At 55.5% G+C, this 15,213-nt stretch overlaps 1 protein-coding gene across 2 annotated transcripts in view; it reads right to left on the bottom strand.

Annotated features, from left to right (window-relative positions):
- RARB (retinoic acid receptor beta) overlaps positions 1 to 15,213 on the bottom strand; it is a 429,787-nt gene that overhangs the window by 9,969 nt on the left and 404,605 nt on the right. For both annotated transcript variants that reach the window (XM_012931688.2, XM_004603833.3), the window contains exons 4-5: positions 14,072 to 14,232; positions 3,030 to 3,206 (exon numbers count right to left, since the gene is read on the bottom strand). In XM_012931688.2, the coding sequence (XP_012787142.1) occupies positions 3,030 to 3,206; positions 14,072 to 14,232 (338 nt within the window). The remainder of the gene's footprint in view (positions 1 to 3,029; positions 3,207 to 14,071; positions 14,233 to 15,213) is intronic.

Here is a 15,213-nt window from a genome sequence, read left to right as displayed (position 1 = left end):
CCCGCATCGAAACCTGCTGATGGGGCTTCGGGGCAGCAGGCTTCTTTTGGGGGAGGGTCACACCTGGTGATGCACAGGGGTTACTCCTGGCTCTGTACTTAGGAATTACCCCTGGCAGTGCTCAGGGGACCATATGGGATGCTGGGAATCGAACCGGGTCAGCTGCATGCAAGGCAAATGCCCTACCCGCTGTGCTATTGCTCCAGCCCCAGCAGCAGGCTTTTACGCAAAGAGAAGGCTCCATTTCTCTCCTGCTTCAGCCTCTACCCTGGCTGGTCTGGCCACCGACGGGCAGGGCCTGATCTGACCTGTGGGTTGCCCCTCTCGTTCTTACAGGACTGAGAGGTAGTGACAAGATGAACAGTAGCACACACGGGGCTTTCTAGGCTGTCTTCCCTGGTGGCACCTAGCCCCTGCTGTGTGATCAGCTCTGGGCAGTGAACTTGTCTGGGCGGGAGCCCCTGGCACCAGCCTGCCCCTGCTGAGAGGGAAAGCGCAGGCCCAGACTGAAGGGCTTCTCCAGCCAGCATGCGCAGGGCTGTTATCCTAGAGAGGGAAGAGCATTCTGAGCAATACACTGACTAGTGGAGCTTATTCGCCTAAGAGTCCAAGTATTTGGGGCTGGAGCAATAGCACAGCGGGTAGGACATTTGCCTTGCACGTGGCTGACCCAGATTCAATTCCCAGCATCCCATATGGTCCCCTGAGCACTGCCAGGAGTAATTCCTGAGTGCATGAACCAGGAGTAACCCCTGTGCATTGCTGGGTATGACCCGAAAAGAAAAAAAAAAAAAGAGTCCGAGTACTTTTTGTTTCGTCTCTAGGAGCCTTTTGGTGCCTCCCAAGTGGTACTCAGAGGTTCAGCGGCACCCCCTGGTGATTCCGCCAGTGGTTCAATGTGAGAGTCCGAAGCTGAGGTGCTGTCCAGGCCCTAAGGTGCCAAGGATCACCAGGGCCGGCTCAGGGGCTCTATGGCTGGATGTGGTGATGCTCTGGGGACCGTGCAAATGTCAGGACCAGCCGCCTGCAAGGCCTGTGTCTTAGCCCCTGTACTAGCTCTCCAGATCCCAGCAGTCACCATTTAAACATGCTCAGGCAGGACTGGAGTGATGGGACTGCAGAGAAGGTGTCCCTAGCACCCGTCCCGGTGGGATTCAGTCCCTGGCACCCCATATGGTCCCCTATACCCTGTCATGAGTGATTCCCCAAGTGCCGAGTTAGAAATCAGCCCTGACCTGAGTTCCATGGGTGTTATTAACCAAACACTAAAATAAAAAATAAAGTGCCAACATGGAACTAGACTTTAATATATTTGATTTAGCCTAAATATTAGATCCCAAATATTTTTGGCTAACATGTAACTAACCATGTACAAAAATTTATTAAGGAATTATTTTTCAGTTCTAAACGGGAAGGCTTTGAAGCTGTTTAGGCTATAAGGAACCTCAATTCAGAGCTCTCACATGGCAGGCGCTCGGCGGACATGGGGGCCGGATGCTGCATGGAAAATGGATGTGTGCCCACATACATGTACTCGAAGCACAGCACCAGCGGCTCACAGGTATGACTTGGCTGTTCTCAATACTGTCAGTGAGTCACTGCGGTAGGCCACACCCAGCGGGAGTGGGCTCAGAATCACCAGGGCCACCCCGACAGTGCTCAGGAGCACTCCAGGACAGGAATGGGGTGCTTCGGGTCACACTAAGGTCCTGGTCCATGCTCTAGCACTTGATCCTCTGTGGAGGTGGGGGTGCAACCTCACATTCCAGTTTTCCTCAGTGTCCCCAGGCTCACCCAGACCTTTTTTTTTTTAAGGAGACTCCAAAGCAGTGCTCAGGAGGCCCAGGTTCCCATGGAGATTCTCAGCCAACCAGGCTGGCAGTTCACATAAAAAGGCCTGAACCCCGCTGCTGCCTGGGCCCTGTAGTGCTAGGAATAGTCTGACTGTAGTGGGGCTGGGGCCTCCAGGGCCACCCCAAGTGGTTCTCAGGAGGTGAGGGTAGAACATGTGGTGAGTGCTGGGAAATCTAACCTGCCAGGCATGTACTCTAACCACTGTGCCATCTTCCTGGCCCTTGTCCTGCTGATTTTATGAGGAGGAAACAATCATAGAACATGTGGTGCTGGGAAATCTAATCTGCCAGGCATGTGCTCTAACCACTGTACCATCTCCCTGGCCCTTGTCTGCTGATTTTATGAGGCGGAAACAATCACATCTGTTCTCAAGGTGGATGGTGCAGCCAACCAGCAAACAGGAAGCAGCTAGACCCCAGCTGCCTTCTTTTCCCCACCACCCTGTCCGCGCCTCTCTTCCCCGGCTTGAAAAGCCACTCATCACTCCCCTTGCTCTCCCTGCTGGCAGACTCATCCCTTGCAGCTGTCTCCCTGGCCAATTGGCCCATCAGCACCATTTCCAGCAGGGACACAGCCCACTTACCTGGCAAGGCAACACCTGCAGTCTCAGGAATCACTCCGGCCCTCCCTGAACCCCATGCCAGGGAGAGAGAGGGACTTCCAGCCCCCAAGATAAGGACTGACAATGCCCCCACCCTCTCTGCAGCTCTAGAAACCTCACAGAGCGATTGGCAGAGGGCAGAAATCATCAGCCTTGTACAGGTGGGTAGACTGAGGTTCACGAACGGAAGAGTTTTTTTCCAGATACTGTCTCTTGGAAAATCCCCATGTCCCATGAGCTGTCCTGGGCTGTCCTGGGAAGGGTCTTGCAATGACCTGATGGGGGTGGAGGGGGACCCCAGGGGACAGGGTGACATGGACTAGCAGAGACAGAGAGGGGCCATCCCCCACCTGTCAGGCCAGCATTCCCGGTCGGGCTGCCTCATGCAGGACAAGATGTCCTGGGACCAAGAGGAGCAAATAAGCTTCCAAGCTGCCCTGCAGCCTGGGGACTAAAGTGAATTAACCTTGCCCAGGTCACACAGAGGGGGCAGAGCAAGGAAGGTCCGGGGTGCCCCCTGGGGAGAGGAGGAGGCAGGCCTCGGCGCCCCCACAGGGCAGCGGCACCCACGCACCAGGATGTCCAGACAGGCGGCCTTGAGCAGGGTGATTTGGTCTGCGATGGTCAAGCCAGTGAAGCCGGGCAGGCGTTTAGCAAACTCCACGATCTTAATAATGCACTTGGTGGCCAGCTCACTGAATTTGTCCCAGAGGCCCAGGTCCAGACGGACGCGATGGTCAGCACTGGAATTCTAAGAGGGGGACAGAGAGAGAGAGAGAGAAGAGAGAGAGAGAGAGAGAACAGTATCGAGGTTATTTCTGGAAGGGTTAACCTGAGGCATAGCTTTTTTTCATTATTTAAATTTATTTATTTTTTTAATTAGTGAGTCACAGTGAGGGTACAGTACAGATGTTACAGATTCACACATTTTCGTGCTTGTTTTTCCCTCATGCAATGTTTGAGAGCCCATCCCTCCACCAGTGTCCATTCTCCAGCGCCAATGAAGCCAGTATCCCTCCCACCCCTTCAATCTCATCCCCTCACCCCACCCCGCCTCTGTGGTGGGGCATTCCAATTTGATATCTCTCTTTCTGAGGCACAGCTTTTGTGGAGGCTCCCGAACTTGGGTCTTGAACCTGGGGGGCCCAGCTTACTCTGTAACGAATAAGTGGAATTTTTCGGCTGCAGTGATTCCAGCCGCTAAATGAGGGTGTGACGGAATGAGGAATCGCCATTTACAACCCGGGCACAGGGGGCCCGTCCTTAAAAGGAGGCATTTCAGAGTCCTGATGGAAAAAGACACCAGGGTCCATGAAATAGTCTGGAATGTGGTGGTTTGGGGCCACACCCTGGGGGTTCTCAGGGCTGACTCCTGGCTCTGTGCTCAGGGATCACTCCTGGTGGTGCTTCAAGGACCATATGCAGTGCCAAGGGTCAAAGGAGGGTCAGCTGTGTGCAAAGCAAGCCCCTTAGCCCCACAGCCTCTGTCTGGCTCCTGAGAGCACCTCTTCATTTAGTTGCAAGCGATCCAGGAGACAAGGAGTGGAGGGAACCCTGGTTGGCATCTTCAATAATGACCCTGCAAAGGAGAGCGAAATGGAAGAGGAACCTACATTCCAAACACCCCAGGCAAGCTCTCAATCTGGTGGGCAATGGAGGGTAAGTCGCTGTCTCTTGGAAAATCCCCACTGAGGGCTTGGTCACCAAAGGCAAGCCAGCAGCGGTGAGGAGGGGACTCTCAAGTGAGGAACCGTGAAACTTTCTGGAGCTCCTTGAGAGGCAGATGCAAAGGCCCCCTGACCAAGGAGTCCATTGCTATGACTTTCCAGAAAAGTCCAAACTACAATGACAGCAGTTTCCTGTCTCCAGGTGGGGCTCCAGGTGGTGCGGCTGGGGAGAGGGGAACTTTCTGGAGCGTTGGCAATGTCCTACACCTTGACAGGGTGGGGGTACGGGGCAGAGTCTGTCAAGCTCATCAAGCCAGACCTTTAATAAAGAGAAATCTTATATCACGTAATAAATCCAACTCGGAGAAAAACATTTATAGGAGACTAGGGAACCAATTTAGCAGGGGTGAACCTTGTCTGAATTCTGATCCAAACATACGAGCTAAAGAGATTGTGACAGAGAGAAGAAAATTGGAAATCTGAGCTAGTAAGGGTCGGGGTGATTGCAGCAGGAGAGATGAGACACTGCAGTCAGGCTCTTGTTGGCAGACGCCGCAAACTTGGAAAGCATTTAGGACACATTCAAATATTTACAAAGTGAGATGTTTGTCATTTATTTCTGAATCAATGTAATGGGAAGCAGGTGTGGGAAGGTGGCAGGGACCGGGCTGACCAGGGAGCGATGGTGAGACTCCTTACTCTCGTCTCCCTACTTTGACATTCTCCCTGAAATTGCCCAGAAAAGAGTAAAGGGGGGGCAGAGAGCAGGACTTTAGACTGAGAGAACAAACCCCAAGGGCCAGCGGATAGGGCACTTGCCCTGCATACAGACAACCTGGGTTGGGTCACCAGCACCATGTCGGGTCCCCTAAGCACTACCAGGAATGAACCCTGAGTGCAGAGCCAGACGGAAGCCCTGAGCACCTCCAGGTGAACTGCTCCCCCCAACACACACAGGGGGGCGGGGGGAGGGAGAGAGTGAGGGAAAGAGAGAGAGAGAGAAAGCAACATCACAGCAAAGCATAGATCCTGGAGTAGCTTAGGACTGTAGGGGCCACAGTGGGGTCTCATGTGGGGTATTTCCCTCACCCCCCCCAACTCCTTTCTCCCACCTGCACAACTCTAGCTGCCAGGTCAGGTGCCATGGGGTGCATGAGGCAGCATCAGGCTCTAATGACACTCAGACCGTGGTCAGCAGAGGGAAGCCCATGGACAATCCCCATCCTCCTGACTCCACCCTAGTCCCTAGATCCCTTCCAGACCAGTACCAATCTCTACTCAGCACCCGAGACCCAGTTTCTGCAGCTTGGCCCACCCATCTTTTTTGGGATTCACGAAGGACTCCCCTGGGAACCCATCCTGTTCCCTCTGGGATTTCCTCCACCCACTCTAAGCTTTCCTTCCTCTTCCGCTGCCTCTTCCCTCAGCCCAGGAATACTTCCTGAATCCCTCCAGGTCTCCAGGGGCTGAGGCAGAACATCAGACCCCCGTCAGGTGATATGCAGAAGCACCATGCTAGACCCCTCCGCCCCCCACCTCCCTGCACCCCTCAGCCACTTGGGAAGAGGGGCTGAGCCTCTAGAAGACAAAACAAGTCTGTCTCCAGGGCTGCATCACCCCTAAACTGCTTCCCAACTCAGTCGTGCCTTCTTTTCATGCCTCAGTCTCCCCGTCTGTCTAGAGGGGTATAGAACTCCCACCATGAGGTTCTCCGGCAGGGTTAGGTGGGATCACAGAGGGGAGGGAACAAAGGAACTCTAGCAGGTCCTGGGTTGGTCCCTGCGAGACACTTGTCCTCATCATTGCTCCTGGCCCATGGCACTGCAGAGGGCAGCACCACAACAGTGAGTGATCCTTGTCCCCTCAATGTCCTCAATGTCCACATGCAATGGTAACAAGGACAGCAAAGTCCCCACATGGCTCCCCATCCCATGGCCCGAGGTAATTTCCTATCTCTTCTCATTGAAGCCAAACACACGCCCACCGCACACAGCAAACAGAATTCTCTCAAGACCTTGTGGGAAATGGCTGTCGGCTTCAACCTTTGGCTAGGACACCAACCCTAGAGACTCAAGGGGGCTGCAGAGGGTGGTTGGCTCTCTCTTCCTGAGGCCTCCCAAGCAGCATCTCTGGTGTGGGGGAGCTGCATGTGTCTGGCCTTCGCTGGTCCTCCTGCCACCCCCTCTTCTGTCTCTGAGTCCCAAGGGAGGCCTCTACTTCCCGCTCAGCCATGAGGGTTTGGATGCGACTGTCTAACTTGATGGAGGGCAGAGAGGGCATTTGATTCTAATCTGGCTAATCAGCGCGATCATAGAGTGGTCCCTTCCCCACAGGGATGGGTCAGGAAAATAGCAGCAAAGACCAAGGAGGCTTAAGGCTGAGACTTCGGTGAGAATGATCAGGAAACCAGACCCCCGCTGAGCAACAGAGATGAGGAGCTTTCAGGGGCCTCCTGAAAAAGGAAACAAACTCACTCAGAAGAGAGAGGAGGTGGATAATGGAAAGAGAAAGCGGCCCCATGTTGATCAGGAGCTGTTGGGTCCAGCCCAACCTCAGTCATTGAAAGGATGATGCTTCAGTCAACTTCCATCTCACTTTGGTTCCTATCATTCACCAGAGGAAAAATTCAGACCAATGGGCAGTTCTAGTTACGGCTCCATGAGGGTTTCGGTCTGAGACTCTCATATTCTCTCTCCCTCTCTGCAAAGGGCTGGGGAGACTCAGGGAGCACCACCACCCTCACCTGAACCAACACCATCTCCTGCAGGGATTCTGCAAGTCTCCTCTTGAGTCTCCCTCCTTTCCTCTCACTTCCTTAAAGCCCATCCTAATGCACGGAGACGGTCCCTTTATAACAGTCAGAGCAAATTACGCTGCTGCTGAGTATCCTCGATACTTTTCCCCTAAGACAGAGTCAAAGTCCTTTCAGTGGCCTGCATGATCCTCTCAGAGCCCCCTCCAGCCAACCCCCGCTCCTCTCTGACCCCCAAACTCACTCATTCCCCCAGCCACAAAAGTCACCCAGCCACCCTGTGACAAGTGAGACATGTTCCTACGTCCAGCCGTTTCCACTGCTATTCCCCCCACCTACACTCTGCTCCCCAAAGCGCCATGATGCACCCCGACATGTCTTTGACCTGACATCACATTCCTGAGTGCTTTCTGAAGTCCTTCCACCCCACGGTCCTGCTCTGTGCTTTGAACACACACACACACACACACACACACACACACACACACACACACACACACACACACTCATATCTGAGCTTCTTGGCTTACTTGCTCAGACTTTCACCATTGCCCAGACCAGGGTCCGGTACCCAGTAGGAGCCCGGCGCAGAGCTGGTGAATGAATCAGGCACTGCAAGGCACCCGCTCCTGGTGGAGTTACCATGCCCGGGAAGTCCATCGTTTGGAAGGGGAGGGCTTTCCAGGCCGCATGAGGCCTCAGCGACATCAGCCCGCAGAGGCAGAACTGAACCATCTGAAGAAAGGCCCCTGGCACACACCAGCAGGGCGGGAAAGGGTTTCCTGCATCCCTACCCCACATCCCACGCTGGTCGCTTCCCTGACAACCAGTCCACAGAGCCCACAGAACTCGCTTTTTTTCCCATGCAGGTGGGAGAAGAATGTTAGGAAGCAAAGTGGGCAATGAGGGATCCCAGAGGCGCCCTGAGGCCACGGCCACCAAGCCTGCGGCCCACAATCTCCTTTCTGGAAAGTACACTCACATCCTCCAGATTTATCTCCTTCCTCCCTTCCTCCGGGACCTTGGTGGAAATCAGCGCGCTGGGGGAAGATCAGATCAAGATGTGTGGCCATTTGGTTTGTAATTAAATTTAATAGGCAGTTTGTCTGGTGGGTAGGAAGATGATACAGAAGCGAGGGACAGAGGCGAGCTTATGGTGGGAAATCATTTTACAACAGAGTATCCAGCCGGAAAAAAAAGACATTGCCTGGACCCAGCGAGTGTGAAGGAAATCTTCATCAGCCGCGGATGAGGTTACTTTATCAAGCACCGGGCGGGGAGAGAGAAGCTGCCTGTCGAAGCTTCTATTAAAGGTAATGCACAGCCTTCTTAACGGCATGAAAATCTCACTCACTATTATGCAAACTGAAGGGAAGAGGCAGTTAATAAAACACAAAATAACCCGGTGTTTTATGATGCCAGTGGCTGGATTCATAGGCACGCGGTTTCAAATAGCTTATCCATTCTCCCGCAGCAGCAGCCGCCGGCGGCAGAGAGCTGGGCCCGTTGGGGTTGGTGACAAAGGCGTGAGAGGGAGACTGAGGGGAGGCGCGCTCGGAGCACTGCTGAGAACCAGGCTGGGGGAGAGAGAGGAACGGGGTGGTGGGAAGAAGCCCTAGCTGACAGGCAGGAAGGAAGCAGGCCTTCCTCCCCCGGCTCTCCCTTCCTCCTCTCTGGGGTGAAGCCCCTCCGGCCGGAGCCCCCGCCTGCCTTCCCAGGATGCTGTGCAGCAGAGGCGAGCCGGGGGCTGACAAAGTCCAGGACTCCCTTCTGCAGAGAAACTACAAAATCCAACAACAAGCCCATTTTTGCCATATCAATTAACCCTTTTCTCCTTTTGTGTGTGTGTGTGTGTGTGTGTGTGTGTGTGTGTGGCGAGAGTTCATATCCTGCAGTACTAGGGGCTTCCTCTTGGCTTTGAGCTCAGGGATCCCTCCTAGAGGTGCCGGGAGTAGGACCTGGGGAGCCTGCGCAGCTGCCTTCTGATGCTGCTTTCAAATGCACCACTTCACAGCGTCGCTGTGGCCATTCTGCACCTGCAGTGCCTTGGCTCAGGAGGACACACGCCCTTGTTTAGGGAGGGGCAGGGGTAGGTGAGAGAGGAGAAGGGTGAGACGGGGGAAGGCTCAGGCCCTGCATGCGGCTGACATCCCCAGAGCCACACAGTCCCTCAAAGTCACTGTGTGCAGTCTTGGAGGCCCTGCTGGGTGGCCCAGGGAATCGCCAGCATGGAATGATTGGACCCTCGCATTGAACCCCTGCCCAGGTGACCAAGAAAGGGACCCCCCAAAAAGAGGGGGGTAAAAAGGTAATGCGGAGGGAAGGGCCCCTGGCAGGTGGGCCCCTAGTGGGCAGGGCTGCCCTGCAGTGCTCTCTCGTCCCCTCCTCTGGCTCGCCAGTTCATCTTTGCTGGTAAAACAGCCGTTCTCAGGGCCTCACCTCAAGCCAGGTGCTGTGCACAGTACTTCCCATGAGCCCTCACATTACCCTCACGAGGGAGGTGGCAGAGCCCAGAGGCGCCTGGTGACATTCAGTCACTCATGCAAGACTCCCGGCGCTGAGAGGGAGCAGCCAGGGTGACGGCCAGAAGTCAAGCTACAGCAGGGGGTGGGGGACTCCCCACTCTGCACCCTGTCACGTCTCTCACTCCGGGCCATCACATCGTCTGCTTCCCTGCCTGACCATTCTGTGCCCTGACGTCCATGGAGGCATCTGAGATCTCCCTCCCTGTGGGAAATTCTAGATGCTTCCATGAAGTGCTTCAAAGATCCCTGGTACCGCCGTGAGGAGAGAACCAGGCCAGCTGTGTGGTGTGGGCAGCTATCAGGGGTCAAGGTAGGATGACGACGTGGCCTCTAGGACGTTCCAGATGGGTTGTGTCTGCCAGTGGGGGAGGGCCCCAGCACTCTCCTGGGATCTAGACATCTCCAGCAGGTATGAAGAGGCAGCTGCAGGGGACAGGCCAGGGTTCAAGGCATGGCATCCTGGGGTGCGGGTGGCTGCTCCCACTGCACTATGGGGAGGAGCTAGTGACCTCCAAGTCTTTTCTGGAAACACCCCAGAAACAAGGGTGGAATCCAGGGCCCTCCAGGGGTGCCCAAGGGCTCCTGGGTTGGGTCATGAGTCTGATTTGTTTTTTTTGGGTAGGGGGAGTTGGGGCTACACCTGGTGGTGCTCAGGGCTTACTCCTGCCTCTGTGCTCAGGGATCACTCCTGGTAGCATTTGGGATACTGAGTCTGCCGCGTGCAAGGTAAGCACTGTACCCGCAGTACTATCTCTCCAGCCCCGGACATGAGTCCCAACGGGGTCCTCTGGCTGACTGCAGCCCCATCGGCGCCTTCAGGGACTTTAGTGCAGTGCACGGTAAGCTGGAGCCCATCAGTGTTCCAGAGACGCCCAGGAGGTGCTGGAGCTGGGCGGGGCTCAGCTGCTGTCATAAGCCTCCGGTTCTCAGAAGCACAGAAGCTCCTCCCTGCTAAGCTGCCAAAGTCGCTGACACAAAGCAGCCACGGAGGCCCCTCTCCCCGCCAGGAGGCACGGCAAGGGTTAGTGCCGGGGCCTTGGGACGTTCCCAGGCTTCCACCCCCTGTGGGTCCCGGGCTCCGGGTTCTCTGGCTGATCTCAGCGTGTATTCTCTCAGAAATCACGGCCACGGGCACCAGGTCCTTCCACTAGGTCCTTCCTTGCAGGATGCAAGCCTCCCATGAGCTGTCTGGCTCTCATGATTCTATTGGCGGCCGTTTTCCAGAATGGACTAAGGACTCTTTAGGGCTCAAGTTCAAAAGTGTCTCTGAGCACTGCTCACGACGCCCCAAGACCTTTGGGGGGATGGGCAAAGCACAGCCCCCACGCGGCCAAGGCTGCGGAGCAGAAACAGGCCACTCTGCAGCCTCCCACCTCAGTTCCCATCACTGTGTCTGTGTCAAGACATGGCATGTGCCTCCAGGAGAATCATCTGGACCCTGTCTGTACTCATGTACAGGGACTGGAGAGACAGTACTGCGGGTGCGGTGCAGTGTCCCAAATCCCACCGGGAGTGATCCCTGAGCTGAGCCAGGAGTAAGCCCTGAGCACCACCAGGTGTAGCCCCAACTCTTTCCACCCCCCAAACAAACCAGACTCATGTCCCAACCCAGGAGCCCTTGCACCCCTGGAGAGCCCTGCACGCCACTCTTATTTCTGGGGTGTTTCCAGAAAAGACTTGGAGGTCCTTTGAACCCTCACTACCCCCTCCCCATAATGCAGTGCGAGCAGCTGCCTGCATCCTGAGGGTGCCGAGCCTTGTGCTCAAGGCATTCCCCACAGCTACGGATCCTTTTATAGTCAGAGGATGAAGAGGGGCCCTGCCTGTATTGCACAATCTCCCCTCCCCCTGCCCCTTGTGCCCGGCTGGGCCAGCTGCTCTCATGCAACCCCTGGCACCCCCAGGCAGAGGGGATGCTCCAAACTCCCAAAACTCAGGATGAGCCAAGGTCAGATGACTACTTCCTAAGGAGTAATAGTACGATCTGCAGGGGTGGGGAAAGCGGGGGGGGGGGGGGGGCATAAGGCGCTACGGTCCAAGGGATGCCATGGCTGGGTCGGAACTGGAGGAAACAGAGGACATAGCCCCGTGCTGGGATGTCGCTCCGCCTCACTCCTCCTTTCTGCTCAGGAGTGCATCTATTAATGCAGCCCCCGACCCCCTCCCCCACCAGTAAAACTCTTTCCCCGTTGATTTGCGGGTGGGGCTCCCTGTTTTGAAGTCTCCCGGCGGTGTGTGTAGCTGCCGAGCTCCCCTGCCCAGGCCTGTGCATGGCAGGTTTATGTGGGGGGCATGTTTCTGCCTCCCCCACCCACTCCTACCGCTTTCTGGGGCCTCCCCGTGGGCCCCCAAGCTCTCCTAAATAGGAAAGGGAAAGAAACAACTCTTTAAAGATCTCGAGGTGGGTGGTTAGCTGCCTTCTTAATTCCTCTCTGCCCACTTCTTCCAAAGGCAGCTGACAGGGCTGCCAGTCTGGCGGAGGCGGCAGGAAGTTTCCTGGAAGTGGGTGTCACCGCTTGATCAAGCCGCTTCGCACCGGCCTGCTCCGGGGACAAGCACTGACTGACGGAAGGCGCGTTGGCTCTTCAGCCCAGCGACTCCCCCGCCTCCTACCACAGACAACCTGAAGGTGCTTGCAGCAAAGCCAGAGCTAGGGCAGCTCACTGAGAGTTAGCAGAGAATCCGGGAGCGGCAGCCTGCACTCCATTCTCCCAGCTGGGCCAAAGAGGGGCAGAGCCCCGCTGGGGGCTGAGGGGCTCTGCTCCCCAAAGAGGGGGTGAGGAAGAAGGGACCCTGGAGATCCCGAAGGAAATTCCCACCTCAAAGAGTCCTCGTAAGCAGAAGATGTACCTGGAGCGCCCAACCTCACCCTAGTATGAAGAAAATGTTCAAGAAATAGCCATGCTGGGACTGGAGTGATAGCACAGTGGGTAGGGCATTTGTCTTGCACGTGGCCAACCCGGGTTCGAATCCCAGCATCCCATATGGTCCCTTGAGCACCGCCAAGGGTAATTCCTGAGTGCAGAGCCAGGAGTAAACCCTGTGCATTGCCAGGTGTGACCCAAAAAGAAAAAAAAAATAGCTGTGAAGATAATGCTGATAACAGTAACAAGGAATCTTGATCGCAAATGGTCAGTTTCTCTCCTGTGTACCAGGGGCCATGCAGATTCCTCACCAGGCGCCCGAGTCTCTACAAAGAGTGGGTGTCACTGCTTGATAAAGCAGCTTCCACCTTTAGGCTCTTGCATTCTCTTCTGCTGTTACTGGCCCTCTACCCCATGTGCCGGGACTGCAGTTGGCCACTGATCACTATTTCCTAAAGGAGCGGATGGAAAGCAACTTGGCCCTGTCTGGGGTGTGCCTGGAGGGTCACCTCAGACCCGGGTGGCCCTGTTCCTGCCACATTCCTGCTGAAACACATCCTTTCACTGTAAATAGTTCCACTTCCTTTCCTCACCCATAGTTTACATCATCCCCATTTCACAGATGAGAAAAATGAGGCCAAATGAAGCGAAGGACCTGTTGGCAGTCTTTTTGTCTTTGGGGATGTCAGCCACATTCATTCCATTGCAGAGTTCTGGCCCCAAGGCATAGCCTCACCCTCCACTAGCTCCCAGGTGGTGGATCAACTCTGGCCTCCAGGGTTCTAGCCCAGGGTTCTCCTGGGCCCCAGTGTTACCCTGCTCCATCTCTCCTATACAAGCCCAGTGTTCTCCCACTCAGTGGGGTTTTCCCCCTGAGTCAAGCATCCTCGGGCCAACAGCTTCACCGAAGACCTGCCAACAGCTCCCTTCATCCCTGACACCAATGGCCTGCCTTGCTCTAGCTACTCCAAGGCCCATTCACTGCCTCTGCCATTTTGAGGGTGGCCTGAGGTGTCCCTTGGGAGCTGGGGAGAAATGTCCCCCATGCCCACCAGAAACCTGCAAATCAAAGCCTGCATCACAAGGAGACTGCCAAGTGCCGTGTGCACACACCAGGCTTCAAAGGCAACAGTCTGGCGTCTCTTGCCGAGTCTAGGGTTTGGCCTAAGACCCCCCTGTCCAGCCCCAGGGTCAGCCCAGTAGAAGCTGCTGGTCCCCGGGGCTGGAGCAATAGCACAGCGGGGAGGGCGTTTGCCTTGCATGCGGCCGACCCGGGTTCGATCCCCAGCATCCCATATGGTCCCCTGAGCACCGCCAGGGGTAATTCCTGAGTGAAGAGCCAGGAGTAACCCCTGTGCATCGCCAGGTGTGACCCAAAAAGCCAAAAAAAAAAAAAAAAAGAAGCTGCTGCTCCCCAAGTCTGCAGGCAGCCTCAAGCCCACCAGGGACAGGCCACCAGGGCATGTCCTAGTCCCAATTTCCATCAACCTCTCGGGCCTGCTCCTGCTCCCCGTTTTTGTTTAGGGCTAAGGCTCTGGCACCCACACCCAGGGCCTCGGAGCCTGCCGCAGACGACAGGTGCTCCGTCTGAGTTTCCGGAGTGGAGGCGAGCATTTGCGAACAGCAGGATGTGTCTGCTCGGGGACAGTCTAAAGGCGCCCCCAGGAGAGAGGAGTTCACAAGTGGACCCCAGTGGGCCCCCACTCTTGTCCTGTACCAAGCTTGGATGCTCATCCTGGCATTCACACACGTCCCCGGGCAGGTCCCCGGCCGCGTCCTCCCGGCCCGGGTATGGCAGCGTCTCTTACCGTGGTGTATTTACCCAGCTGGCAGAGCGAGGGGAAGGTTTCCTGATGAGCTTTCCGGATCTTCTCTGTGAGATCGTCCAGCTCCGCTGTCATTTCATAGCTTTCCGTGCATTCTTGCTTTGAAGGCTCCTTCTTTTTCTTGTTCCTGTCATTCCTGACAGCTGCAAAGGGGAGAGAAGGCAGATCAGGGCTCACTCGGGGCTGGGTCTGCACTGCCTGAGCCGGGAGCCTCTTTCTCCCGAGCTGCCTCGGACTTATTGAACGCTTGGCACCGGAACAGCGTGAAAAGGTACTAGAAAACTCCTCTCCCGCGAGGAAAGCCTTGGCAGCCCGGCAGCCCGGCAGCCAGCAGAGATGTTGTGTGTGTCTGTGCCAACCGGGTTTCAAAGAAAGCTCACCCACAGAGCTGCCAGCTTGAGCGCGTTTGGAGAGAACATTCCATGTACACTGGTACCTCTAAAAGGATGATTTCTCTCAGCATGTCCCCCTCCCCCCAGTTCCAGAGGGGACGGTCCCAGAGGGCCTGCAAGAGCACCCCCTTTGCCTGGGCAACATGTGCCTGTGCAACATGTGCCTGCGACAGTCCCCTTTGGTTACAACGATGTCATTATTACCCACATATTTTGGTTGACTCCTTTGCACAGCAGATTCTTGAATAGGCCCTGTTGAAGAAATTCCCCCTGGAGATGACTGGAGGAAGTCGTTAGTCTCTTTTTTTGTTTTCTGCATTCTAAACATTCTGTATTAGCCCTTGAGTCTTTTATTATGAACAAGTTTACTTCAGTATCATAATCTATATTTTATGACACCCTTGGTCTGGAAAAACCATTCATTCACTCATTCATCCATTTACATAATCACCCTAATCATCTGCAGCTGCTTGTCCAGCCCAGGAAACCCTTGGCAGGGCCGTGTCCTTCTTGGGCACCAACCCCTGGCAGCTGAATGAAGTGCTGGGCACAGCCTGGGCCCAGGACCCAGGAAATCAGAGGTCTCTAAATCCAGGAGCAACCCCAAGCTTCAGCCCTGCTCCGGACCTCCAGGGGAAGGAGACCGAAGCCTGGGAGGCGGACAGGGCACCCTGGCCAGTGCTCACCTCCTTTGGGGTTTTACGTTTGCCAGACCGTGTTCAGGGAACTGGC

This window comes from Sorex araneus, chromosome 4 (genome assembly GCF_027595985.1).
Source record: "Sorex araneus isolate mSorAra2 chromosome 4, mSorAra2.pri, whole genome shotgun sequence".
In the NCBI taxonomy this organism is placed as follows: Eukaryota; Metazoa; Chordata; class Mammalia; order Eulipotyphla; family Soricidae; genus Sorex; species Sorex araneus.
This window is presented reverse-complemented; position numbering and strand designations above follow the sequence as displayed.